The sequence below is a fragment of the Aspergillus ibericus genome (genome assembly GCF_003184845.1).
Source record: "Aspergillus ibericus CBS 121593 unplaced genomic scaffold BO80scaffold_30, whole genome shotgun sequence".
In the NCBI taxonomy this organism is placed as follows: Eukaryota; Fungi; Ascomycota; class Eurotiomycetes; order Eurotiales; family Aspergillaceae; genus Aspergillus; species Aspergillus ibericus.
In genome coordinates this window covers 124,364-147,729 of record NW_020292128.1, presented here as the reverse complement: position 1 = coordinate 147,729, position 23,366 = coordinate 124,364, and the positions used below count along the sequence as shown (strand labels likewise).

The 23,366-nt window shown below is 51.6% G+C and overlaps 9 protein-coding genes across 9 annotated transcripts; 5 read left to right on the top strand and 4 right to left on the bottom strand.

The window, feature by feature from the left end:
- Positions 1 to 236: 236 nt before the first annotated feature.
- Positions 237 to 2,327, bottom strand: BO80DRAFT_426695 (dihydroorotate dehydrogenase 2). The gene is made up of 3 exons (XM_025719833.1): positions 2,223 to 2,327; positions 1,539 to 2,072; positions 237 to 1,487 (listed from the first exon to the last, which is right to left on the bottom strand). Exons 2-3 carry the CDS (start codon positions 2,004 to 2,006, stop codon positions 354 to 356), a joined length of 1,602 nt encoding a protein of 533 aa, XP_025573488.1. The 5' UTR covers positions 2,007 to 2,072; positions 2,223 to 2,327; the 3' UTR covers positions 237 to 353.
- A 127-nt stretch (positions 2,328 to 2,454) lies between these two features.
- On the bottom strand, positions 2,455 to 4,603 carry BO80DRAFT_385818 (uncharacterized protein). The gene is made up of 3 exons (XM_025716998.1): positions 4,471 to 4,603; positions 4,088 to 4,414; positions 2,455 to 4,025 (listed from the first exon to the last, which is right to left on the bottom strand). The coding sequence occupies exons 2-3, from the start codon at positions 4,350 to 4,352 to the stop codon at positions 2,794 to 2,796; spliced, it is 1,497 nt and encodes a 498-aa protein (XP_025573487.1). The 5' UTR covers positions 4,353 to 4,414; positions 4,471 to 4,603; the 3' UTR covers positions 2,455 to 2,793.
- Positions 4,604 to 4,817: 214 nt separating this feature from the next.
- On the bottom strand, positions 4,818 to 7,763 carry BO80DRAFT_385815 (putative chromatin remodeling complex subunit (Arp8)). The gene is made up of 4 exons (XM_025716997.1): positions 7,339 to 7,763; positions 7,206 to 7,284; positions 6,689 to 7,097; positions 4,818 to 6,633 (listed from the first exon to the last, which is right to left on the bottom strand). The coding sequence occupies exons 1-4, from the start codon at positions 7,379 to 7,381 to the stop codon at positions 5,002 to 5,004; spliced, it is 2,163 nt and encodes a 720-aa protein (XP_025573486.1). The 5' UTR covers positions 7,382 to 7,763; the 3' UTR covers positions 4,818 to 5,001.
- BO80DRAFT_140176 (uncharacterized protein) lies at positions 7,634 to 8,129 on the top strand. Its single transcript, XM_025713676.1, has 2 exons — positions 7,634 to 8,025; positions 8,108 to 8,129. Exon 1 carries the CDS (start codon positions 7,720 to 7,722, stop codon positions 7,978 to 7,980), a length of 261 nt encoding a protein of 86 aa, XP_025573485.1. The 5' UTR covers positions 7,634 to 7,719; the 3' UTR covers positions 7,981 to 8,025; positions 8,108 to 8,129.
- On the top strand, positions 7,654 to 9,293 carry BO80DRAFT_410821 (ADP-ribosylation factor family protein). The gene is made up of 5 exons (XM_025717942.1): positions 7,654 to 8,081; positions 8,153 to 8,191; positions 8,256 to 8,339; positions 8,418 to 8,741; positions 8,799 to 9,293. The coding sequence occupies exons 1-5, from the start codon at positions 8,007 to 8,009 to the stop codon at positions 8,823 to 8,825; spliced, it is 549 nt and encodes a 182-aa protein (XP_025573484.1). The 5' UTR covers positions 7,654 to 8,006; the 3' UTR covers positions 8,826 to 9,293.
- A 279-nt stretch (positions 9,294 to 9,572) lies between these two features.
- On the top strand, positions 9,573 to 11,347 carry BO80DRAFT_503461 (zinc-dependent alcohol dehydrogenase). Its single transcript, XM_025724384.1, has 9 exons — positions 9,573 to 9,981; positions 10,044 to 10,095; positions 10,147 to 10,228; positions 10,279 to 10,300; positions 10,359 to 10,439; positions 10,495 to 10,588; positions 10,642 to 10,692; positions 10,740 to 10,996; positions 11,053 to 11,347. Exons 1-9 carry the CDS (start codon positions 9,747 to 9,749, stop codon positions 11,235 to 11,237), a joined length of 1,059 nt encoding a protein of 352 aa, XP_025573483.1. The 5' UTR covers positions 9,573 to 9,746; the 3' UTR covers positions 11,238 to 11,347.
- Positions 11,348 to 11,535: 188 nt separating this feature from the next.
- On the bottom strand, positions 11,536 to 13,785 carry BO80DRAFT_466345 (uncharacterized protein). The gene is made up of 2 exons (XM_025722779.1): positions 13,419 to 13,785; positions 11,536 to 12,786 (listed from the first exon to the last, which is right to left on the bottom strand). The coding sequence occupies exons 1-2, from the start codon at positions 13,651 to 13,653 to the stop codon at positions 11,612 to 11,614; spliced, it is 1,410 nt and encodes a 469-aa protein (XP_025573482.1). The 5' UTR covers positions 13,654 to 13,785; the 3' UTR covers positions 11,536 to 11,611.
- Positions 13,786 to 14,541: 756 nt separating this feature from the next.
- BO80DRAFT_426689 (subtilisin-like protein) lies at positions 14,542 to 17,869 on the top strand. Its single transcript, XM_025719832.1, has 4 exons — positions 14,542 to 15,753; positions 15,810 to 16,336; positions 16,387 to 16,986; positions 17,037 to 17,869. Exons 1-4 carry the CDS (start codon positions 14,592 to 14,594, stop codon positions 17,733 to 17,735), a joined length of 2,988 nt encoding a protein of 995 aa, XP_025573481.1. The 5' UTR covers positions 14,542 to 14,591; the 3' UTR covers positions 17,736 to 17,869.
- Positions 17,870 to 19,501: 1,632 nt separating this feature from the next.
- BO80DRAFT_410809 (class I SAM-dependent methyltransferase) lies at positions 19,502 to 22,413 on the top strand (the record flags this gene model as incomplete). The annotated part of the gene is made up of 9 exons (XM_025717941.1): positions 19,502 to 19,753; positions 19,818 to 19,949; positions 20,000 to 20,016; positions 20,068 to 20,324; positions 20,374 to 20,448; positions 20,496 to 21,774; positions 21,823 to 21,961; positions 22,013 to 22,215; positions 22,275 to 22,413. 9 exons carry the CDS (start codon positions 19,502 to 19,504, stop codon positions 22,411 to 22,413), a joined length of 2,493 nt encoding a protein of 830 aa, XP_025573480.1.
- Positions 22,414 to 23,366: the final 953 nt, after the last annotated feature.

Below are 23,366 nucleotides of genomic sequence, written 5' to 3'. Positions count from 1 at the left end.
TTGTACTGCTGAATACTGCTCCGTGAAGACACGAACCGCCTGTACTAATTTGGATGATGGGGTTCTTAAATGACCAATTTTCTAAGGAATTATTCTACTGATCTACTATTGCCAAAGAAATAACCTCAGGGATAATTATTTAATAGTATGAAAACCACCTTATAATCTTTTCCCTACGTTAAGTCAATCAATGCAACTCCAGACTGTAGATTAAACATCAATTGATGCAAATGAATATTTTATGTCATCCACTATGAGTCAATAACACTTCTATTTACAATGTCCCATCTACGTCCTATACTCCCTACATCATCGACCGGTCACTCCTTTTGGTTACTTAGCTCGTTGTGCATCTACTGCTGCTCCTTGCGCAGCTCGTCCTTCACGCGGGTGACGGTGCCCATACCCCCGTAGGTGATCGCCGTGTACATCATCGCGACGGACGCGCCCGCGTTCAACACTGCCTTGGCCTGCTGGCCGTTGGTGATGCCGCCCGAGGCGAAGAGCACCTTCCGAGGAAGCACCTCTGACGCGCTGGGAGCTTCAACCGGGGGGAGGTTCTCGACGTCGGGCTCGACCTGGGTCGCCGTGGCGGATGCTTCCTGCGCTTCAATCACCTTAGGCGTGGTTGGGGCGGTGGCATCCAGGAGGGAGCGGTAGCGAGACACCAGGGAAACGGTGCGGTCGAACAGCTGAGGACCAGAGTATCCGCCCGTCTCCTTCAGGGCAGTCTGCTCCTTCGAGGGGAGGGTGAATCCCTTGGGCAACGGGTCGGGACGGCGGTTGGTCGTGTTACCGACAATCACACCGTCGACGCCAGAACCCCAGACAGCTTCACAGATACCGGAGACCTGCTCGTCAGAGTCCTCGTCCGGGCTGACCTTGACCATGACGAATGGCTTGGTCTTCCGGTCGACGCTCTTGGCGGCGCCGACAACGGCCTTCAGGATGGCAGTCAGCGGGGCTGCGGCTTGGAGATCGCGCAGACCGGGGGTGTTGGGGCTGGAGACGTTGACGACGAGGATGTCGGCGTATTTGGCAAGTCGGTCCACGCAGTACACGTAGTCACGCTTGATGGCTTCAATGTCCGAGTCCGGTGTCGCCTTGTTCTTGGCCACCTGGACGGCCAGGAGCTTGCCCTCACGGAGACTGCCCGGGGGAACACCGGCCTCACCGTTCAACACGCGCTGTTCGGCGAGTTCGTGCTCACCGAAGCCGTTGGCGTAGGCAAAGTCGCGAACACGTTGCTCAAGAACAGCAGCCATGTGGGCCGCGCCCTTGGAGTTGAGGCCGTAGCGGTTGATCATGGCCTTCTGAGAGGGCAGACGGAACACGCGCGGACGGGGATTACCCTCTTGGGGGAGAGGAGTCGTGCCGCCGACTTCAACAATAGCAGGCCCAATTTCGAAGAGGGGATCGGGGATCTCGGCGTGCTTGTCGAGTCCGCCAGAGATACCAATGGGGTTGGAGAGGGTGTAGCCGAAGACCTATCCAGACTGAGTATGGGTGAGGAATTGATAGGGAGAGTTGAGTGATACCTCAGTCACAAGCGAGCCATCACCATCCGGGTCGCCGCGCTCCCGCGGGTTCAGGCCATACTTGTACAGCGTCTTCAGGATGTCCACTCCGAAGTGGTGCGCATCTTCAGCATCAGGGTAGAGCAGTCTGACCAGGGGAACGACACCGTACCGGTGCACACTAGCCCTGGTGTCCGTCCCGTAGATGTAGCCAGCAAGGAGGGTGAGGGCGAGGGAGGTGCCCAGGACAGTCCGCTTGAGCTTACGCCCGGCCTTCTTAGGGGTCTCCTTCACCGTTTCCGTAACCTGTGCGGCGGTTTCCTTGGCTGCTTCTTTGGTCTGAGATGCCGCCTCCGAGGAGTAGCGGACTTGACGGAGGAGCGAATCCCGGTGGAGGATGGACGGCCGTTGAGTGGCGCGAAGAGAGGGAAGAGCAGGAGTTCTCCGGCCTGCGGATCTCCAGGCGAGAGCAACTGCGTTGGTAGCCATTGTCGAGTTGGTATGTATTCTAGGAGATCGATTAGGGAGTATGAGCAGGCTGGCACGGTGATTGACCTGCACAGCAATCAGTTAGCCGTCTCACTAAGTGAAGATTGTATAGACAGATCAATCGCTATTGGATATTCAGACAGTAGCGTGGGTTCAAGTCCCCTCCTGTATGCCATGCCAATGAACACCAATTCTGGGCAATTGTGGACGACTCACCATCCAAAGCCAATCAACTGCAGGTCAGTCCACTGTAATAAAGATCGCAGCCAAGGATGCCGCGAGTACACCTCCAGTCAAGCAGAAGGCTGCGGTGGATCGACGTCGGTGGCATTCCTCGAGTCCGGTTCTTTTGCGTCAACGTCCCGAGGCGGTCAAATGTTTACCCGGCAGAAGGGCAGGGCGGTGTGGATCTGATCAGCATACGGAGTATGCCGTGAAGGAAGTAAATCGTGCAGGATAATATGGTTGACTAGTAATTTATGGATGTACATGAATCGCCAATGGCAGCCTGCTGAACATCCTGCAAGGGAAAAACCAAACTCTCGCTACGTAACTCCAAGTCATCATGCCACACAACGCCTTTTGCTGCCGTGACTCCTATACCAGCCAGACCACAACACGGCTAGTAGCTCGGACTCCGCGGCGACAGCCATGCAAGGTGAACACCAAAGAATATCAGTATAATGAGATATGAAAGGGTATGTAAAGTGCAATGCACAAGAAAAGTACACTCAGGGAAAGATGGAGGAGCATGTCTGCTGCCGTCGTAGCTCCATATGATGCAACATCACTCGTCACTCATATTGTCCGCATCGTCGTCTGCGTCCTCCGGCGAAGGCTGACGGTCAGCCCCGTGTTCACCTTCATCGTCGTCCCTGGTGGCTTCAGGCTCTTCAGGGGGTGGGGGCATCGTCTCGGCGAACTTCGGGTCAATAGCAGCCCGATGCAGAGAACGCTTGTAGACTTCGGCTTCATCAGGGTCGCGGACCACCACTTGAATCTGGTCGACCTGGTCCTCCTTGGTCTTTGGACGTGTGGGCGCCAGGCCCGCCTGGGCGATGGTCCGGGCTCTCTCCGGCTTGAGACGCGTCTTTCCGAGGATGGGGTAGTAGTAGGCGGCCTTCTGTTTCGAGGCTAGGCCACCTTGCCGTCCTTCCTTCAGTTCCGAAGGGTCAAAAAGGGTCAACGCGACATCCTTTTGCTTCTGGTCATTGCCCAAAGTCTGAGCGCTAGTCGCATACGTGCGGAGACGGTCGAAACGATGGAACTTGGCATTGTCGGCTCCCTCATGCGTATACAACTCTTCATTGTCGCGGTCGGGGTTCGTGATGCGCAGACTCGCCGAGACATTCTTGGCCGCTTCCTTCTTCTCAGGCAAGAAGAGATCGTAATCCCACGGGATCGGGCCCGGGTCAGGGTACAAGTTGGGGTTGGTCTTATGCAAGGCGGTCTTCGTCGCGTGCTCTTGACAAATGCGCTCCTCTGGCGCCGACGGAAGTAAGACCGCAACATCCATGCGTTTGTCCCTTCTTCCAGAAACATCCTGCACAGGCGCCTTGTCGAACTTGAATTGCACGAAACCACCGGGATCCGGGAATCCTGCCAGATCGGGGAGGAGGGGATAGAATCCAACGGGCTTCAACTTGGGGTTATCCGGATGCACTGGGTGAGCCCATGCATCGTGTTCAAGCTTAGTAGGAGTGTGGCCTTTGATCTTGCTCGCCGTATCCTCACCGACATGTCTGCTGTTGGGATACGCGATGTCGAAACCCTTCTGAAGGTACTTCTTGACGTAGGTGGGATCATCTTGCGACTTGGTTTTGTCAAGGCCACGTTTCGATCGGATGGGGGTGACCTTGGGACTATCCGGCGCGCGAAGACCGGCGGAAATGTACTGTGTACGACGAAGGAAACTGACATTGGCATTCTTTGGTGCCGGGTTCCTCAGCTGCTCCGGGGTCATGAGCAGCGCCATGTCAGCGGGATCAATGGGCTCTGGGTTCTCAGGAGCCATAATCGCTGCATGGTCCGACAGATTAGCCGCCATCTCGACAAGAATCAAGCTAGCACTGGCTACGTACCACTTTCATCGCCCAGGTGAAGCCCCGGAATACCGACCAGGTCAATCGGCATACCACCCTCCGCATCGACATCAATATTCGGTTCCTCGCGGCGGGCAAGATTGGATGCAAAGCCGGGGGTGAGGAAGCGCTCCAAGCCTTCGTGTGGGATATCGAGAAACTTCGGGGGCATATCCGGAGGCGGAAGGTCATTTCGATAGCGCAGAGACGCGATATATTCCTGGTGGAAGCCCCCGGAGGAGCTGCTATCCTTAGATTTCGACATTTCCGCGTGGAGCACAGATAGCTGCAAGACTCTCGGTTCGTCAGAGGGAGGCGAGCTGTATACTGCGACCCGTGTCAGTAGAGCTCCGACCTCGCTGCGACAGCTCGCTGAAACTTACGTGGCTCTGGAAGGGTAAAGGACGGGATTGCAGGCTCCGGCACAAGAGACCCAGCCGAGCCCCGGCAGCTACAATCAATCGGCTGGAGGTCTGAGAGAAGCGATCGCCTGGTCAGTGAGACCCGAAAAACAGCATGCACGATTGCAGTGTCGGGATGCAGGGCAAACTCACTTGGGGTTGGCTGGGCCATTCTGCAAACACACACCGCCTGGCTGGTTGGGTTAGCGTGAATCTGTGTGCGCGGAGAAGCGGAGTAACAATCTTCCAGGGATGGGGTGGAGAGAGAAAGGCCTCGGATGCTATGACCACTGGCACAGTGTTGTATCAATGGATGCAGTGAATAGATCTATCATAGGAAATAGTTCACTGTCATTATTCATATGGTTCGTTGCCAGTCACAGGATATGTGTGAATCATGCGCACAGCTAGCCAAAGATTCATAAAATTACAGAATGGTCACAACGTCTTCCCGGAGCACCAACACCATCTTTCAAGTGTAGAAATACCAAAAGAGATCGAAAAGACATCACATCAATAGGCCCACATGCACTTGTACGCCATGAGTCTATGTCCCAGTCTGTCGTACTCCAACTGCCCAATCCAGCTATCATTCGTTCCGCTCAACTTGCCAAAGACACTTGCGCCCTTCCAGACAACAACTTGCGGATCGAGGTCTCTCGGGGGCGTTCCGATCATGATTTCCTTGGCAAAGGCCGGTCGCAGAGCCTGTAGACGCTCTTCCAGGAATGAGTGGAACCCATTCACCAAGCTACCGCCTCCAACAACCATGATACCGCCGAGGAAGTCGCGCATTTTACGTTCATCCGATCGAGCAGCCTGTGCGATCGAAGTCAAGATTGCGTTGTCCAATGGGTATACTGGCAGGATGTCATCACGTTCTTCAACGGTGGGCGCACGGGGCTGTGAGGTGCCTTGGCCTTGTCCGCCCGGAACGGGGGTGGCAGCGCCGGCTTGGGGGGTGCCTACTGCCTCCGGGACAGGGGATCCAGCGACAGATGACCGGGGGGTGGCGTCCAGCTCTTGCACGCGACTGAGAGCATTGAACTGCTGGACCCGGCTTGGTGTGGCCTGTACATCCAGGTTGTTCAATTGCATGTCGCCGTTCACCTGACCGTTGGTAGACGGAGAAGCAATGCTAGACAGAATATGCGACTGGGCAGTCGACGTTGGGTCGTTCGGCTGCCCATCGTAGATATCAACTGACCGGGCGATCAACTTCCGCCGCCCCTTGAGCTTCTGGGAGTGGTCGAAGATGGTCGGCTGGAAGTAGCCCATCGGGGCGAGATGTACCTCGTCGTAGGCCTTGAAAGAGTACTTCCGGGTATCTTGACCGGCGACACGAAGGTGGAAATCAAAAACTTGCACCGACACACTCGATTCGTTCATGGTGCAAACATTCTTTTTCAGTTCCTCCGCCAACAGATAGTCATATCGGCGCCAGAGGTTGATGTCGGAGTAGGGGAAGTTATCGTAAAGCATCATCTTGACAAATGTCTCTGTCACATCTGACCCACCGTATTTGAGATTCACGCGTGAGTTCTCAATGCACATGCCTTCCTCGACACAGCATATCGAGGTCTTTTGAGCACCTATATCGACGACGCAAGCGGAGGTGAACCCGGCGCCGAAGGTAGCGGCCAGACTCTCCTGGATGAAGCAGACACGGGCAAAGGCAAATTCCCTCATGAGCAACTCAAGGACCTGAGTAACGTAGGACTTTTCGTAGATATCAGGGATAACAAAGACGCATGAGTACTGGGGCCAGTCCTTCTTGCTAGTGAGTCCCAGCTGAGTCTTGAAAGCGTCTTCCAGAATGAGAGAGATGTCGAGAAAGAGTAATCGTTTGTTGTTGTAGTCTTGCTCGTTGCACCAACCATGTTTGATGGGCCAGTAAAGCTTGTAGCGAGGCTTTGAGGCATCGGGTATCCTCAAGGCCGGTTGTCCCACGATGTACTCGGGTGCTGGGTCCGGGATCTCCGTCCACTCAACGCGCATCGGGTCATTGTGCTCTGAGATGGTCTCCGGGACCGTCCTTCGGTTGAAATTGATTACCATTTCCTTGGAGTTTGGCAGTGTCCGGCGCTTGTTCTGTCGCATGTGGGATTTGAGATCCGCCATCATCGTCGTATACTGAGAGGAAAACTGTAATACGTCAGAAGCCAGACTCCAGTGAGGCAGAATTGGGCCAAGAGCAGACCTCAGGACCAAACATCTTCTCTGGTTCCATATCTGAGCCATCGTCCATCTTTAACCGCTTGGGACAAGGCTCCTCGTGCTCTTCCGATTCACTGCTAGTGGCCTTCCGAGCGATTACCATCGGCACAGTCTTGGGCAAGGCGTCACTAGCCAATCCGATCCGTAGGTTTTGACTGCCAACGTGGATGACAATGACTTTTGAGCCCAGCGTTTCCGCAGTACTCTCCTCAGCATCCTCCATGTTGGTATCGCCATCCACGTCCGCGTCTGCTTCGGGCAGTCCCAGGTCGTTGGCCTTTGCCATGGCTAGGGCACGATCGCGATCTTTGGCGGTTTTTGCCATCCGATTTCGAGCTTCCTCGTTTTGTAGTCTAAATGCCAGGTACTGATCATCTCGCTTCAGATAGTCACTGTGATGAAAGCAAGGTCAGCGTTCAAGGCTGAGCGGGAGGGCGCGAGTCAAATGGCAGTGAATAGCATGACCGCCATTCATCGAGGACAAACATCGAGTGACATACGTGTAGTAGTTCTTCTGATTGATAGGAGGGATTTGCGGCCAGCTTGACAGTTCCATATTGTTATCGGTCCGCTCCAGGCCTAATGCGGGTGTCAGTATAGAGGAAAATCGACGATAGCCTGGTGAGCTCATACCCTCATCCCGAAGGAGAGCCTTTCCCGATTTCTTGCCGACCATGGTGTGTTGCTAGACCGACAGTCGAATTGCTGGCAGGGAGTGGTGAGAGAAAGTCGTCCGGCAAGATCGCAAGCGGATCGCGAAGGATGTCGGAAGGAGGAGGTTCAAATCAGGAGCGCCCCATTCACGGTGTTGCGCGTGCGGGAGGATGAGAAGGCTGGCTAGGCGAATGGCGTGGTGGCCGGGGGAGGGCAGGTGAGGCGATCTGACGACAATGAAGATTGGCAGGTTGGGACAACATCGAACGGCGTGAGCGGTAATGAACCGCATCCCCAAACCATCCCATCCTTAGTTGATTCGAGCTTGGGCCAGGCCGATCGGCAGGAGACCGCGGACCAATGGTTGCCACCAACCATCCCTCCATGCCATTTAGTCAGCTCTTGATCGTGGCCATCTCGTGTCATGGTGCTTCTCGTTCAGTTCCAGTGAACAACACCTCCTTTGGGCTCCTCGAACATCTGCCGTCTTCTTGGCTGGTGCCGCCGTCCGCGCGACTCCTCTCGTGTTCGCCGCATCGTCTCCGCCACCGCTCGACACCCGATCATTCCTCCGCAATATCTCCTTCCGTCATTCTCTCGACGAGACCCGTACCCCTCTGACCAGTGTTACTAGCTCAGTTGCAACAATGGGTGGCTCGTTATCTCGTATGTGGTCCTTCCTCTGGACGAAGAAGGAGATTCGCATCCTCATTCTCGGGCTGGTATGTGACGCATGTTTTGACACTAGACTTCAAGCTACTAGCGATTCCAGACTAACCCTCTCTCGCTTTAGGATAACGCGGGAAAAACAACCCTTCTTTACAGACTCAAGGTGTGTGGACTTATTGGCCAGTCAGATGATCCGTCAGAAAATAGTGCTAATGTCTCGCCAATAGATTGGTGAAGTGGTCACTACGATACCGACCATTGGTTTCAATGTGGAATCGGTGACGTATCGGAATTTGAATTTCAATGTCTGGGTAAGCTCGAGCCCGTGGGATACATTTACTGCCATTAGAAGGGAAGACCTGGTGGTGCTGACATATGCGCTCGGCCAGGATCTCGGAGGTCAAACGTCCATTCGCCCCTACTGGCGCTGTTACTATGCCAACACGGCCGCTGTCATATTCGTCATTGATTCCACAGATATTGAGCGACTTGGGACGGCCGCTGATGAGCTTGCGGCGATGCTGAACGAGGACGAGCTTCGTGATGCGGCTCTGTTGGTATTTGCCAACAAGCAGGACCAGCCCGGCGCCAAAGGCGCGGGCGAGATATCAGAGGCTCTGAAGCTGGGCGAACTGCGGGACAGAAACTGGAGCATCGTCGCATGCTCTGCGATTGACGGAAAAGGTCTTAATGAAGGCATGGATTGGCTGGTGGTATGTGCATACCCATTCTTTTGACCCTGGATATATGCTGACATTTTGCGTACACAGCAAACTCTTCAGTCCGAAAATGCATGAGCAACGGTGTTCTGTGACATGTTATAGATTTCTTTTGATATATTTCCCGGCTTTCAGGTGATAAGGCTCCGCAGAGCTTATGGATGCTTGTCATTTATCCTTGGTGCCGTTCACTCGTCTTTCCTTCCATGTCCTTTTTCTACTCTGTTCAGGGCTCATGTCGTTCATACAGTATACCTTTTTGATATCGAAATTCCCCAGACTTAGCATAATATCCTAATTGATTTGAATTTGAGTTTGGCTCGCCTTGTTTGTGCTTTACGGCCTTGACCGGACAGATTTAAGTCGCTGTGCTTTTGGTTGGATGGAAGTAGTTGTTCTTAGCGGTTATCGGCCGTGGTTGCATTAATGTTGCGAGGCTACGAACGAGATTGAAGACAAGATGCTATTGATGCTGGAATCATGTGGATTGCCTGTATCTAAACTCTGTTGCCCATACAGAATCAGAAGCAGAAAATAGGACTGTATACCGTATCAGTAACTCCCCATTGCTCTGGACTCAGAATTGGCACACTTGGGTACTGCTTCCAAGGAAAGCTCTTAGACAGAATAGTACCCCGAACTAGACCTATCCGAACAAACAAACCCAACATGAATCCAGGAGAAGCAGTATTAGACCCCAAAAACGAGTGGAAATCTTGGGTCTTCTTATCAGTCTGCGGAGCCTATCGTTGGCAAAGCGCCTATCAGTCCTGATATAGCCTCGGATCAGCCTCCAGATAGTTATCTGCATTAATGAGTGATTACTCAATCTTACAATCCATAGTTGATCACAAGTCGGGATAAGACATATTATCCCGTCATAGTTCACTTTCCCGTGTAATTCTCATCGTGACGGTCAGTATTGACCCTGCGCATATCTACCCCGCAACATCCCACCAACGGCGCCCTCTCCATCTTCACGACCCCTCAATACACGACATGGCTACTATTCCCCAGACTCAAATCGCAGCCGTCCTTCCACCAACTGGAGCGACTGCCACCTCCAAATTACAAATTACACATGACCGTCCGGTTCCCTCTCCCACGGAGGGAGAAGTACTAGTCAAACTCGAGTACTCCGGACTATGCCATTCGGATGTTCATAGTGTGCGCGGGGAAACCCCCATGCTGACAGATGTGGCTGGTCATGAAGGTGTGGGGAAAGTGGTGAAAGGTGAGTATGTTCTGTCGTTGTTTGTTGTCAATTGGTCATGTTCTGATCAGGTATTTGTGTAGTGGGAAGTGGGCTGGATGAGCAAGTTTGGATGGGACGAAGAGTTGGTATTCGGTTCGTATGGCTATTGATGTGTGGAAGCAGGGATTGACAAAACATATGCAGATGGCTTTATAGCTCTTGCTTGGAGTGTGAGATTTGCGCTATCAATCATACGGCCTGTCCATATCAGAAGAATGCCGGAGCGGTAGGTGAATAGATGTATTAAGCGGCAATTGGGTTGCTAATAGCATGCAGAACGTGCCAGGGACTTTTCAACGTGAGTTGCTCTTTCCTTTTACACTCAAACTACTTGCTAATCAACGTATGCGCCTTAGAATACATTGTCAGCCCTGCCATCCACGCAACCATAATTCCTCCTGAGCTGGCACCAGATGTAGCTGCGCCGCTCTTGTGCGGTGCGTCAACTCAGTCCATTACAACACTACCGTGCATAGACTAATTTCAATGCAGCCGGCATCGCCATGTACTCCTCAATCATGAAGACAAAAACCCGACCCGGAGACTGGATTGTCCTCCCCGGAGCCGGAGGAGGTCTAGGACACATGTACGCCCAACCACATACATTCCTACAACATAAGTAGGCTAACGGTAACCTAGGGGCGTTCAAATTGCCGCCAAGAAAGGCCTCAAAGTCATTGCCATCGACAGGTACGATCCATATCATCAATTCTTACCGTAACTAACCCCCAGCCCAGCGGCGAGAAGAAAAAACAGCTTTGTCTCTCCCTCGGAGCCACCAGCTTCCTAGACTACAGGACCGACGACGTCGAACGCGAAGTAAAAGCATTAACTTCAGGTCTAGGCGCGCACGCCGTCATCTGCACAGCCAACAGCGAGCCCGCATACATCCAGAGTATGAAAATGCTTCGGAGTCTGGGCGTCCTGGTGTGCGTTGGTATACCGAGTGTGCCATTCAGGCTACCCGCTACACCGTTTGATATGATCGTTAAAGGTGTGGTAGTGATAGGTAGCTGTCCGCGGAGTAGCACAGAAGCTGACTTCAGGCAGGACAAACGATTATTGGTAACTCGGCTGGAACCGCCAAGGAGATGGAGGAGCTGATGGAGATGGCTGTGGCGGGTGATGTGAAGGCGCATATTGAGTGCTTTGACTTTGATTGCATTGATGATGTGTTGCAGCGATTGGGACGGTCTGAGATTGAGGGCAGGGCGGTTGTGCGCATTCCTGAATGAATGGGATTGTTGTGGCGGGTGTTGGTTAGCATTGTGGACTTATATGTCGACGGCATGAACTGTTTTTTATGATCCTGAATCCTCTTTAGGTACTAACAGATACAAGTTAGCACAAATTGAACATATATCCTATTGAGCGATTGCAAGAAGTAATGCTGTTTCTATACATAATGACATGAGCAGTATTCTATGGTCATCTTCGTGATCCTTATATACAATAGGCGCATGAAACGGTCAAGCCACTGAAAGTGATTTATTCAATTTTGGCAAAGTCTTAGCATTAAGGTATTACAATGATCCCCGCTACTATACCGAGCTAGATTCAATGATAGCACTTCTTGAGTACCGCAAATAATTTCTATGACCAATCCCCATTACATTATCAGTTTCAAGTAAATGCCCGCTTCCTCGCATTCAGCTTTCAAAATACGATACAATTTCTTGTCGATGGCGTTTCTCTCGTGAATGCCCTCCTTCCCAAGTTCCAGTGTAACAAGGTGGGGATGTGAATTCCTGTTCCTCACCAGGCTTTGAAGCTCCGATACTAGCTGAGAGGAGAAGTCCTCCACAATATCAAGAATGGTAAGTTTTCGTAAAGAGCTGGGGAGCATATCGTCCACATGGATTTTGTTGGCTTGAACAATCGTAGAAGCCGGGAAGATTTGCATGAGATGGGCATGTCGAATGGTTAAGTCTTCAAGGACGGAAAAATCTCGAAAGGACCCGAAAGGTATGTTATCCTGTTCCAGGGTCCATCCATAACCTTTGACAAGAAGGTAATTATATACTTCTTCGTATATCATGCTTAGAGATTTGAGGGTTTGTTTGAAAGGAAGAAGAGCCTGGTAGAGTACCATAGCATTAAAGGGGACGACGAGATCAATATCGTCGGGGTGAGTCGAAGTTTGGAGGGAGAGATGCTCTAGTTCCCTGCATGCTGCGAGCCAGTCGAGCATCCCGCCGCAATACCAGATTTCCTTAACTGTGATCTCTCTGACGGAGTAGGTTGATTGAATGACATCAGCAGGATCCGTGAGGCGTTGGTCGTCTTCAGTGTTGGCCCAGATTGAGTGGCCACGAATTGAGCGAACGCTCGGGAAATAGAAGAATGGGGTGACGAAGTTTTCATCGACCCCTTCACTGAACTCCTCGCACTTGAAGATAACCTCTCGTAGAGAGGGAAACGGTGGAGTCTCATGGAAAGGCTGCTGCCGGTTTGCTGCTTTCAGTAGAATGTCGGGCATCAATATCGAGCGTTCATGGCCAAATTCGATGCTTTCCAGGTGTGTCAAACGAACAAGAAGCACCCCAAACCAAGCCTCGGACCCGAAGTTGCGTAGCCATACGCTCCACTTGAACTTGGTATCCTCTTCCTCGGGCGTATATATCTCCTGCAGCGCGTGGTCGATGAATTCGGCTCTGGATTGCTCGTCGTCTTCGTAATCCTCCGCCTTCATATCGCTAGACCCGTCTGGGAACCAGTAAAGGTCTAATTTATGGACTAGACTCGCCAACTCGGGGTGTCTCCATAGGTGCATAACCAATCGCACTACACCAGTCGAGGTTTTATACAGTCTCAAATGGGAATAAAGAACAGGTTGAAAGATGTTATAGAATCGCCGACAGCACAGCATCAAATGAAGTAAATCACGCTTCTGCCACCCGCCGGATAGATTCACGGGATGCCCCGCAATTAACAGGAGAATTTCAGTTGGTAGTCGATCCATTTCATCTCTGGGAATTGTTGTTGTTCTGAAAGCTGCTTACTATGCTTCTTAAAGACAACATTGTACTAGGCGGTCGGCCGCGGCGACCGGGGCAACAACTTTCCTTTCTTCATTGTATGACAATGAATTGTAAATGGCAGGTATGAGTTACATGCCCGAAACATCCATCTCCGCTAATTATTCGTTTCAGTCTCTGCAAATCTTGTCTCCGTTTAAACCCCCATAGCAAGATCAGCCATTTGCGTGTATTTTTCATGTGGGGAAATCAATCATCTCCTGCTACTTGATTCTCTAGTTCAGATACGAGACGCTACACTAATAATGAGGGGCGGTAACCCGGCTCGGAATCCTTTATAGCTGATAAACAACTTCTTTAAAAAGCGACACGCAGCAACAAATGACAAACTACCATACAGGAACTCCCAATCAGATCACTAGGCCATGCTCTTCCCACTTTCCACCACAATCTTGGAGATGGCCTGCAGGTCGATGTCTCCCATTTTCAGCTCCATATCGTCATACCTGGCACTGGTTGGCTCCATCGTCGGATCAAACAGCACCGGGTCATCTGCCCGTGTCGAGCCCACCAGCCATTCCAGTTGCGTCTTCCAGTCCGCCTTCGCCCGGATCGATACATTGGCCTGGAACTTAGCTTCATCCTTCCTCTTGAGCAGTATCGCTGCTGTCATGGCGGCCGGAACGCCGGCCTTGGTTGCAGGGTTCTCAATCAGCTCCACGAAACATAACTGAATTTAATTGCGCCATCTCAGGTAAATGGATCCGCCCTCTTAGCCTACAGGCTGACGCCGCGTGAGTAGAAGCTTTCACGCTTGGAGACACCGGAGTCTTGTTCGCAAAGGCTCTGCGCTCAACAACTTTCAATTGCCGCCGGCCTTCAAAGGCGAACGCACAGCCTGCAGGGCTCCACTATATATTTAGTACTACAGTGGAGCACCGTGGCTTTTTCAGGCTCTGTACGGAGTACTCTGCGATTCGATCGCTATGTACAATGAGCGATTATATTCTTGGAAAATGGATTAACGTACTATGGCACTGCAGAAAATGTGGAAGCACTGTGGACTCTACCTCCATGCGCAGCCCAATAAGCTGCGTGCTGAGTAGGGCTGATTGATGCGCGCGCTAACACAAAACTCGCCAGACCAATGAAACAAGTCATAAGCGGGTACCTACCCCGTTGCTGCATCTAGAAGCGATAAGACTTTCAAAGGTGCAAACTCATTGGTTGTGTCTGATGGATGCTTAAGCATCAGCTTCCGCATTACGGCGCTAACAGGGCCAGGAGAGTTGTCGCACATGGGCAAACTAACAGATCATTGCTTGGAGGACGGCAAGACTACAACAGAAGGGGCCCTGCTGATAGCCGCTTCGATGGACGAGAATCCACGGCTGGCTCTCACTGGCTGCTCAGAAGCGCCGAGTGTGTCTTCCCCTCTTTCTTGCATGAAGGGGGCTTGCGTGCTGTGCAGCATCTCAATGGAAACCCAACCGAAAAGAGATATATATATAGGGGTACGAACGAGCGCAAATACGAATGCTCTTTTATCTAGAAGTCTACATTCTACTCAAAGTTTGCTAGCCTTGCAGTCATCCGAGAACTGACCTCATCATGATTTTCAAACAACCAGTGCAATTTGTTCAACATCACACACAATCCGAGCTTCTCAAAGTCCCCAACATCGACTCCGATTACGAGGATGATGACCTTACTAATTCGCCAGTACAGTTGGTGGCAAGGGACGAAGTGCAGACTACTTTTGACGAGATAATCTCAAAGATATGCAACAAGACCCTCGATCTGGGGAGTGGAAGATCTCGAGCAGAGTTTCTGACCCAGTATGGCCATTTCCTTGACCAGATGACCCGGATGAATGGGGAAAGCTTTTTGCATGTAGTAGCGAGCAGAATGGCACACAGCACTCTTATACGCTATGTTGTGAGGAAAAAGAGACACCTCCTGCATCATAAGGACACCAGTGACAGAACCCCTCTATACGTGGCTATCGAGTATAAGAACGATGCCTTTGTGGATGCCGTCCTGAAAGAGATCAACGACATGGACTTGGACCTTCTGCTGCGGGAGAGATGTGAAAATGGACGAAACAGCATTCATGCTGCCATCCAACACTCCCTGAACAAGGATTGTACCCTGAAATTAATTAGAAAGGCATCGGACATCACCCTTTCCACAAGCGATAACAATGGTCTTACGCCTTTGCATCTGGCGGTTGATTATGATCGGAGCTCTGCCTCACAATTGGATATTGTACGGGCTCTCATCGCGCGCGGGGGTGGAGCATTCGATAAGTACACGACAAACCCGCCCGATCTATCAGTTTACGAGTATCACAATTACACGCGGGAGAAGTCTCATAGAAGGGCAGATGGTGCAAAGGCAGTGGAAACTTCATTGCTAGAGCTTCGGTCAGGGGTTATCGAAGACCGAAAAGCTTCAGTAGGCAAGGCCAGAAGGCCCTTCGACGAGTTGCCAGTTGATCAGAATGCCCACAGGGAGCGGCAATCAAGAGACAAACTCGAGCAGAAGTACTTCAACACGCAGCAGCATAACATGGAAGCCCCGCTTAGGACTGTTCGCAGGCTAGAAGAACGGACAGAGATGTCTCAAGAACAGGACATAGCTACATATGCGGACAATATTCGACAAGAGATCAAGCTATGTTACCTTCGCTCAACATTTGAGAGCGCTCCTGGAAGGTATATAAGAGACCAGCTCGCGGCGTCGAAGTTCCTCTATGGAGCGAATATACGAAGTATGTTGCTGCACAGACCGGGGTACCTACCTTCGATGTTCTAACCTCAAATCCAGATGTTAACCTTTCATTCGACTTTTCTCAGGGTCCGTTGACTATCTCGAAAGACTCATTTGAAGAGAGCTACAGCCATATGGTTTTCGATGAAACTCTGCGATATGTCTCATTCCGCCCTACTCTTTTACAGAAGCCACCTGGACCCGCTCCAGGGTCGAGGCTAGCAAAGAAACTGGCTCAAACTCTGAAGCAAGACCAGGGTCCAAATGATCTTGTCTTTTTCTTCAACTGGCTTCATGAGAAGAAAGTCCGGCACATGCTCAAAGTTGTCGTTTATGATGTAGAAGATGCGCCCCACACCGATGCGGCAATCGAAGATTGTCTCAGAAAGTTCGAGATAGATACCTTGGCCTGGTATAAGTCTGACCTGAATCCTCAGACGCTATTCAATGCCTGTAGGGGGTTGAAAGAAATTTATCTACAATGGAGCGGCAATATGTCTATACTGAAGGCTTGGGGTGAGCCGGACGGCCTCCCACGATTGGAAAACCTGGAACGTGTGCATCTAGTATGGAATGCTGAAGAGGTATGCATATCACCACGAGCTTGCCACTGGCGTTTCTAAATCTTCCTTAGACTTCTGAAAAATCCCAGCAAGTTATATCTGCTTTGGAACATCTCCAAATACGATTGAACCAAGCAGTGGGGGAGATTAATGCGGCAAGAAGGCATGGGGCCGTAAATGGTAACCAAATTCAGCAACGGAAACCCATTGTCGTCGATAAGCTTGAAATCAGGGCTTCGACTTACGGCCGACACGCGAATACAGTCGGCCCCCCCAATGTCTTAGCCAACATCGGCAAGAGAAGACTACAGCCTAATCGCTGGCTGGAATGTATAGACCAATTCGCAGACGAGATCCAAAACGTGAAGGTGCCTCTTACCGATATACCGGCGCTGAAAGGCGATATAAAAGTTGCTGTGGTTGACGATGGAGTCGATATCCATATTCAGTCCCTTCAGGGAAAGGTCATCGGAGGTGAATCTTTCGACCGTGGAAGTCTAGATGGATATGGGACAAGCCCATACTATATCTCCGGGGGAGGGCATGGAACCATGATGGCGGACATGGTCTGCAGAGTTTGCCCCACTGCCAAATTGTTTGTCTATAAACTGGAGATGCATTCCAATCCCGATGGTGGTCCCCGGCAAATCTCAGCTGAAAGTGCTGCGTTGGTGAGTCCTCATAATCGCGACTTTAGCAAGTCACTCTAACGGTTTATCAGGCTGTCATGGCGGCTGTGCGGCAAAAAGTGGATATCATATCCATGTCTTGGACAATAAGGGAAACGGAAGACAACTATAACAGCATCAGCGCACTACGGGACGCCATAAGGGCTGCCTTGGATGCGAATATCTTGCTATTTGGTGCTGCTTCCGACAAAGGGGCCGTGACTGAGATCGAATACCCTTGTTTCTACGACAGACGCATATTCAGGATTGGCGCTGCCACAGCTGACGGCAGGGTGTATGATCCAACGGGCAACCCACAGCACCTCAGCTTTATCTTCCCCGGGCATAGTGTAGCCCCGCGGAATCCTTACCTGGAGAAGGGCTTACCCATTGACTCCGAGGAAAAGTCGGGCTCCTCAATCTCCACCGCTCTAGCAGCAGGACTCGCTGCTCTTGTACTGCACTGTATCCGCCTTGGCATTCTACAGGCGGAAATGGAGATGCGACAGACCGGTAGACGCTCATCGACAGCTGTGCGACTCTCAGATTTCGAGAAAGCCAAGGAGTACTACGGTATGCGAAGCATTCTACGGGGGCTAGGCTTGAACGAGGATAATCAGAAGTATCTCGAGGTGTGGAAGCGCCTTGATGGGCCAGCTAAGCGGTTGAGATCGCCCAACGGCGAGATGACTCCGCTAGAGATCATTGCAGGGCTGGCTCGAGATCTCGTTTCGGGGATTGCGGACCATTGATTGGAGTTATTGAGCTGCCATTGAACCTATTTCATGAATGTGTGTTCCTATGTGTGTATATTGTCAACCATCTTCTTGCAGTCCAGCAGTGTACACTGAGTCTCTGAAAGAGACAGTTTTGCAATTCATTCAAGACTAAAGACCTGTCGAAACAAGCGGACCCTCCGTTAAACCGGGGGTGGGGCCGTTCCTATATAGTAGGTGGGGCTGCCCCGGTCCTCTGTCTCAACTCTCAAGTTGTCGGGCAGTCCAATTGTGCGAAGCAAGTACACTGTTATGTGAACTAGCAGCTCATGGGCAGGTATGAGATCCCTTATGGATAGATAACTTACTTTCAGTTTTACCCCTGGCCCTCTCCCCAGCCCCTCGACGAGAGTACTAGCTCGGATTCGTTAAGTCTCAGGGAAAAGAGCTATGTGAGGGCAGTGAAGACAGAGCGTGTGGTGGGCTTTGTTACTGCAGATTTGATTGTAGCCGGCTATGATGGTAATGCAAGGGGGAAGTTGCAGTGCAATGAGAAGGAAGTGTTGACACTTCAGGGGTAATGTAGTAGCCCCTCTAGGGCTGGTGAGATGTATGGTGTTGGCAGTCTAATCATATACCCTTGCTGGAGAAACTTCATGATTCAAAGTCTTAGAAAACTCACTTGGTATACTGAAATCGGATTTGGGAAAGGACACACACTGTAGGATGAAGTATCGTAAAAGCAATGGACTGGGGAGATAAAAGCCAGTGCAATTGTACAATACATATTTACGTTTGGAAATATCCCTCGGCTGTCGCGGTTGCATGAGGGGTATGTGAAGCATGAATCAAGGTGGCAGGATCTCTTGCAAATTCAACGGTGTGCATGGATCGGGTGAATGCGCGGTATTTCATGGGTCTTGCATGGATACTCCATTGATGCTCTCGGGCACTTGAGTTCTTTAGAATTGATCAATGGACTGTGATACTCCAGCTGACTGCGGCTGTCTTATAATATACCAGACAGGGGCCAGTCTCAGAGAAATAATGGTCACTACAGTAACCCCTAGAAGGTATATAGCTGGAGGTCAAAGGAACTAATGAAAGAGAAAGAGGGGAAACTCGGTGACTGCACTAGACCAGTCCACATAGGGATTGCTGCCAAAGTTATTTAAGGTATTAAGAGAATCGTCCATCCTAAAAGGAAGCTGACCGTTGATCCGACTCCACCAATCGGTCCGGGCATGTTGGTCCCTGGGGCTGTCGTGCGGGATTCATTGGCCCCGGGTGGCTCGGGCTGCCCAAGGCGTGCGGGCACTGCACGCCCTGATTGGCCCACCCGAAGTATATGCAGGAGGTGTGTAACCTTTGAACTTCCCGCATCAAATTCCATGATGGCAAGTGCACATCCCCTTCTCTTCAACTCTGGCCGGCAGGTCGGGCCCAGCACGTCCTCCAATTCGGTGCCAGCTGGCCAGCAGGGAGCCACCCGGGGATCCTTCCTCCTCCTCCTACCAATGCACCTTATCACCTCCGGGCCATGTGTCCCCCTGATAGGACATCGCGCTACGGTCGAGGTTTTGGAACCAACTTACTTTGCGATAGAGGGGCGACCTCGAGTGGGGCGTGCATCCCAAAGATTGTGGCCAATTCTCTCCGCATCGGGCTGTCGGCACTGCACGCGCAATTGATTCAAGAAGCTGCCCTTCCTCGCAATCCTGGGGGGTGAATATTCGCCTCTCATCCCTCTTTGCTCTGACAGGAGGCCCTGTCTCAATTTCTTCAACCCCCTTTGTGCCCTCATGTCGCTCAGCAGTATTGCCGGGCCCTTCTGGGGCCCAGTGGACTGGCTCCATATCTATATTGCTGGTACCGCCTTTTTGGTCTGTGGCTTCGTCGCAGTGGTCTTGATGCTGTCATCGCAGAAGCGCAAGATTGACTACAACCGCGGTGTTTTCACCTACCTGAAGTTTATCTATGCGACCTTCCTCAAGCCGCACGAGAAGCACGGCAATGGCCAGCAGGATGCGCTCGAGAGTTTCTACAAGACTCAGGTATGTCGGAAGACGAGCCAGATGCCGTTTCAACAGCGGCATTGGCTGACATGAATGGGTATAGGCTGGTGTGTATGATGCCACTCGCAAGCGCCTTTTGTGTGGTCGAGAGGATATGCTGGGCCTGGCTGCAGCCCAGCTGAAACACAAGGTCGAGAACAAGGAGCTCCAGCCCGGCAAGGCCATCTGGGTTGATGTAAGTCAATAACCCGAATCGCATTGTCTGAATCCTGACTGACAGCTCAGATTGGCGGAGGCACTGGGTGAGTACTCTGAGACGAGCATCCCCGAGATGACATCCTAATCACAATCAGATACAACATCGAAGCCATGGCTGCCTTCCTTCCCGTCCAGGAATTCTTCTCTCACATATATCTGGTCGACTTTTCTCCCTCCCTCTGTGAGGTGGCCCGCCAACGGTTCGAAAGATTGGGATGGAAAAACGTCCGGGTCGTCTGCCAGGATGCCCGCACTTTCCGCTTGCCAGATGATGACAAGGTCGATCCTCGTAGCGGAGGCAGCGCCGGTGCGGACTTGGCGACGATGAGTTATAGCTTGTCCATGATTCCAGGTTTGCGATATTGTGTGGCACCTTGGAGGATTATGCTTATACAAGGCAGACTACTACAGCGTCATCGACGCGCTTCCCGCGCTCTTGAAATCCTCCGGCATTCTCGGCGTTTGTGACTTCTATGGTATGCTTTTCACATTGGATTGACGGGCATCTTCTAACCCTGAATAGTTCAAAGCATTGTCGATGTCTCCTCACGTAACTATACCGGCGGCGCCTTCAACCGTCATGTGAACTGGCTTGGTCGAGTCTTCTGGCGGGCCTGGTTCGATGTGGACCGTGTCAGTCTAGAGGCAGCTCGTCGTGACTACCTAGAATACCGGTTTGGCACTGTCATCTCGGCCAGCGAAAGAAACTACCTTTTGGGTGGCATTCCGTACTACATCTTTGTCGGTTGCCAAAAGGATTCCACCACCTACTCAGGCCGCGAGGCCATTGAGAAGTTGAACGCCTCTTTCACGGAATCGCCGTATCTCGCTCCTGCCAACCACCGCAAGGAGATGGAGACCGCCGTTGAAAACAGTACGCAGGAGATCAAATCCAAGGCTTATGAGTCTGCCGTGGTCAACCTGAGCGCGAACCTGCCCCTCCCCTCTTCCTTCTACCAGAACCACCACCATCGGATTTTCTACAATGACCTACTTCCGAAGCACACGCAGTTCGGAAATGAGTACATCTATGCCTTTAACTGGGAAGATCCTCGCGTCGATCATCGACTGCTAGATATCAAGCGTGACGATGTCATTCTGGCCATCACAAGCGCCGGAGACAACATCCTCGACTACCTTCAGAAGAGCCCACGTCGGGTACATGCGGTGGACCTGAACCCGAACCAGAACCACCTGCTGGAGCTCAAGGTGGCCAGTTTCATGGCTCTGGGCCACCGTGATGTGTGGAAGATCTTCGGTGAAGGAAAGCACACTGAATTCCGCAACCTTCTCATTTCCAAACTCAGCCCACACCTGTCCAGTCAAGCCTTCCAGTACTGGCTGGAGCACAGTCATGTCTTCACCTCTTCTTCCGGCAAGGGACTCTACGAGACGGGCGGATCGCGCCACGCCATCAAGATGGTCCGCTACCTCTTCAAAGTGTTTGGTCTGCAGGGTCAGGTGCAACAGCTCTGTGAGGCTCAGACCTTGGCCGAGCAGCGCAAGATCTGGCCGCGCATCCGCTCCGTCCTGATGAGCAAGCCTCTCCACTGGGCTGTGGTGGGAACTGAATGGTTTGCATGGAAGGCCGCAGGCGTGCCCCGCAACCAGCGCAACATGATCATCGACGACTTCTTCAAGAGAAACGGGTTGAACAAGGACATGAAGCAGACAAAGGATGTCAGCGGCCAGTCGATCTGGGAGTATGTGGTGGATACCTTGGACCCTGTGGTCCAGGACACCCTGATCAGCAACGACAACTACTTTTACTTCCTGTGTCTGCAGGGGCAGTTTTCCAGAAGGTAAGATGAGACGACAGGAGCTCCCATAAACCAAGCTAACGGCGACAGATGCCACCCTGCATACCTCTCCCCCAAGGCCCACGTGAAGCTATCCTCCCCCGGAGCTTTCGATGGCCTGCGCATCCACACCGACGAGATCAACGAAGTGATCAAGCGTATCACGCCGCGCAGCCTGACCATCGCCGTGGTGAGCCCACCCAACTAGCACCCCCCAAGTAAGCCAAAACTAATCAAACAGGTCATGGACTCCATGGATTGGTTCGACCCCGAAGGCAGTGAAGCCGCCATCCAAGCCCAGAAACTCAACCACGCCCTGAAGATGGGCGGCCGCATACTGCTGCGTTCCGCGAGCATCGATCCCTGGTACATCCGCCATTTCGAGCAGAATGGCTTCACCGCGCGGCGTGTTGGCTCCCGGTTCCCCGGAACCTGCATTGATCGGTAAGCCTATCAACAGCGATGCAACCCCGAGAACAAAATCATACTAACAGAGAGACCAGTGTAAACATGTACGCCTCAACCTGGATCTGCACCAAAACCCAAGAACACGAACGCCCAACCCCCAGCCGCGCCATGTCCGCTCTTTCGTTGGACAACACCACCCCGAAGAGAAACAGTGTCGAGCATCTCGAGATATAAGCCTTCGACCCCACGCTTAGTACTAACTCCTTCCTCCCCGCTGATCCTTCATCGATGATGATGATGATACATTACGGCCTTAATGGCAATATGACATTTGTACCTTTTTCTTTTCCTATGTTTCTTTCGATGAATGACCTTTCATACCCAGCGCCCTTACCCTATTGTTTCATCATTCACTTCAGACAGACTTACCCGCACACATCCTACCTACACATGCTATCTAGATGAGAAGTATAGATGCAAATAGTTAAAAGTCTTAGACAGGAAAATAAATCAAACCAATTCTGATACTCTAGATGTGCTTTGGTAGTTGTATTGGTAATTGTAAGGTAGAGCACGGTCAAGATCTATGTCACAAAACGAGTCATGCTCTGGCTCGGTTTCTTATATCGTTCTTTGCATGATAACAGTCCATCTAAACTACCGGGTAGATTGCACTACTCCGGACCATATCATACCCTTCTGTGATCGACTAATCCTTTTGAGTCTGATCGCACGAGGGTTACAGACAATGAGGTTGGTTTCTCACATACCCTTATAACAACCAAGTCATACCTATCCTATCCTACACCCCATGCCTAGGTTAAAGTAGAGCACTTTTATCTATTCACCATCACAGTAGATTACACACGAAGTTCCAACTCTAGTAGCACCGGGAAGTAAAGTCAAGTCAAGAAACGAATCAATCAATCAATCAACAGCAGCATAAACGGCATAGACTTAATCTCTGTACATTGAGGATATTGAAATCCCGGTTCATGAAGTCAGTTCAGGTCAGGTCAGGTCACACGCAACAAAGTCATCATCAAATCGAAATTAAAGGGTTGTAGTTGGGTCCGGTTCCTGTCCATGATGACCCTGGTACCGCATTCATTCTGGGATACAGATGGATGGAGGATAACAGAGGGGACAGGGACAGGAAGCGGACGATCCGGCCAGCCAATTAGCCG

Bases quoted from the DNA above. Each gene is read 5' to 3' on its own strand.
- BO80DRAFT_426695 (XM_025719833.1), bottom strand. From the start codon at position 2,006: ATGGCTACCAACGCAGTTGCTCTCGCCTGGAGATCCGCAGGCCGGAGA. The intron at 1,488-1,538 runs GTATCACTCAAC...CAGTCTGGATAG, and splicing joins ATGGCTCGCTTGTGACTGAG to GTCTTCGGCTACACCCTCTC.
- BO80DRAFT_385818 (XM_025716998.1), bottom strand. From the start codon at position 4,352: ATGTCGAAATCTAAGGATAGCAGCTCCTCCGGGGGCTTCCACCAGGAA. The intron at 4,026-4,087 runs GTACGTAGCCAG...CGGACCATGCAG, and splicing joins TCACCTGGGCGATGAAAGTG to CGATTATGGCTCCTGAGAAC.
- BO80DRAFT_385815 (XM_025716997.1), bottom strand. From the start codon at position 7,381: ATGGTCGGCAAGAAATCGGGAAAGGCTCTCCTTCGGGATGAGG. The intron at 7,098-7,205 runs GTATGTCACTCG...CTTTCATCACAG, and splicing joins AATCAGAAGAACTACTACAC to TGACTATCTGAAGCGAGATG. The intron at 6,634-6,688 runs GTCTGCTCTTGG...GACGTATTACAG, and splicing joins AGAAGATGTTTGGTCCTGAG to TTTTCCTCTCAGTATACGAC.
- BO80DRAFT_140176 (XM_025713676.1), top strand. From the start codon at position 7,720: ATGGTTGCCACCAACCATCCCTCCATGCCATTTAGTCAGCTCTTGATC.
- BO80DRAFT_410821 (XM_025717942.1), top strand. From the start codon at position 8,007: ATGGGTGGCTCGTTATCTCGTATGTGGTCCTTCCTCTGGACGAAGAAG. The intron at 8,192-8,255 runs GTGTGTGGACTT...TCTCGCCAATAG, and splicing joins CCCTTCTTTACAGACTCAAG to ATTGGTGAAGTGGTCACTAC. The intron at 8,340-8,417 runs GTAAGCTCGAGC...GCGCTCGGCCAG, and splicing joins ATTTGAATTTCAATGTCTGG to GATCTCGGAGGTCAAACGTC.
- BO80DRAFT_503461 (XM_025724384.1), top strand. From the start codon at position 9,747: ATGGCTACTATTCCCCAGACTCAAATCGCAGCCGTCCTTCCACCAACT. The intron at 9,982-10,043 runs GTGAGTATGTTC...GTATTTGTGTAG, and splicing joins TGTGGGGAAAGTGGTGAAAG to TGGGAAGTGGGCTGGATGAG. The intron at 10,096-10,146 runs GTTCGTATGGCT...AAACATATGCAG, and splicing joins GGACGAAGAGTTGGTATTCG to ATGGCTTTATAGCTCTTGCT.
- BO80DRAFT_466345 (XM_025722779.1), bottom strand. From the start codon at position 13,653: ATGACAGCAGCGATACTGCTCAAGAGGAAGGATGAAGCTAAGTTCCAG. The intron at 12,787-13,418 runs GTGGGAAGAGCA...CGACTGGTGTAG, and splicing joins CTCCAAGATTGTGGTGGAAA to TGCGATTGGTTATGCACCTA.
- BO80DRAFT_426689 (XM_025719832.1), top strand. From the start codon at position 14,592: ATGATTTTCAAACAACCAGTGCAATTTGTTCAACATCACACACAATCC. The intron at 15,754-15,809 runs GTATGTTGCTGC...CCTCAAATCCAG, and splicing joins CTATGGAGCGAATATACGAA to ATGTTAACCTTTCATTCGAC. The intron at 16,337-16,386 runs GTATGCATATCA...AATCTTCCTTAG, and splicing joins TAGTATGGAATGCTGAAGAG to ACTTCTGAAAAATCCCAGCA.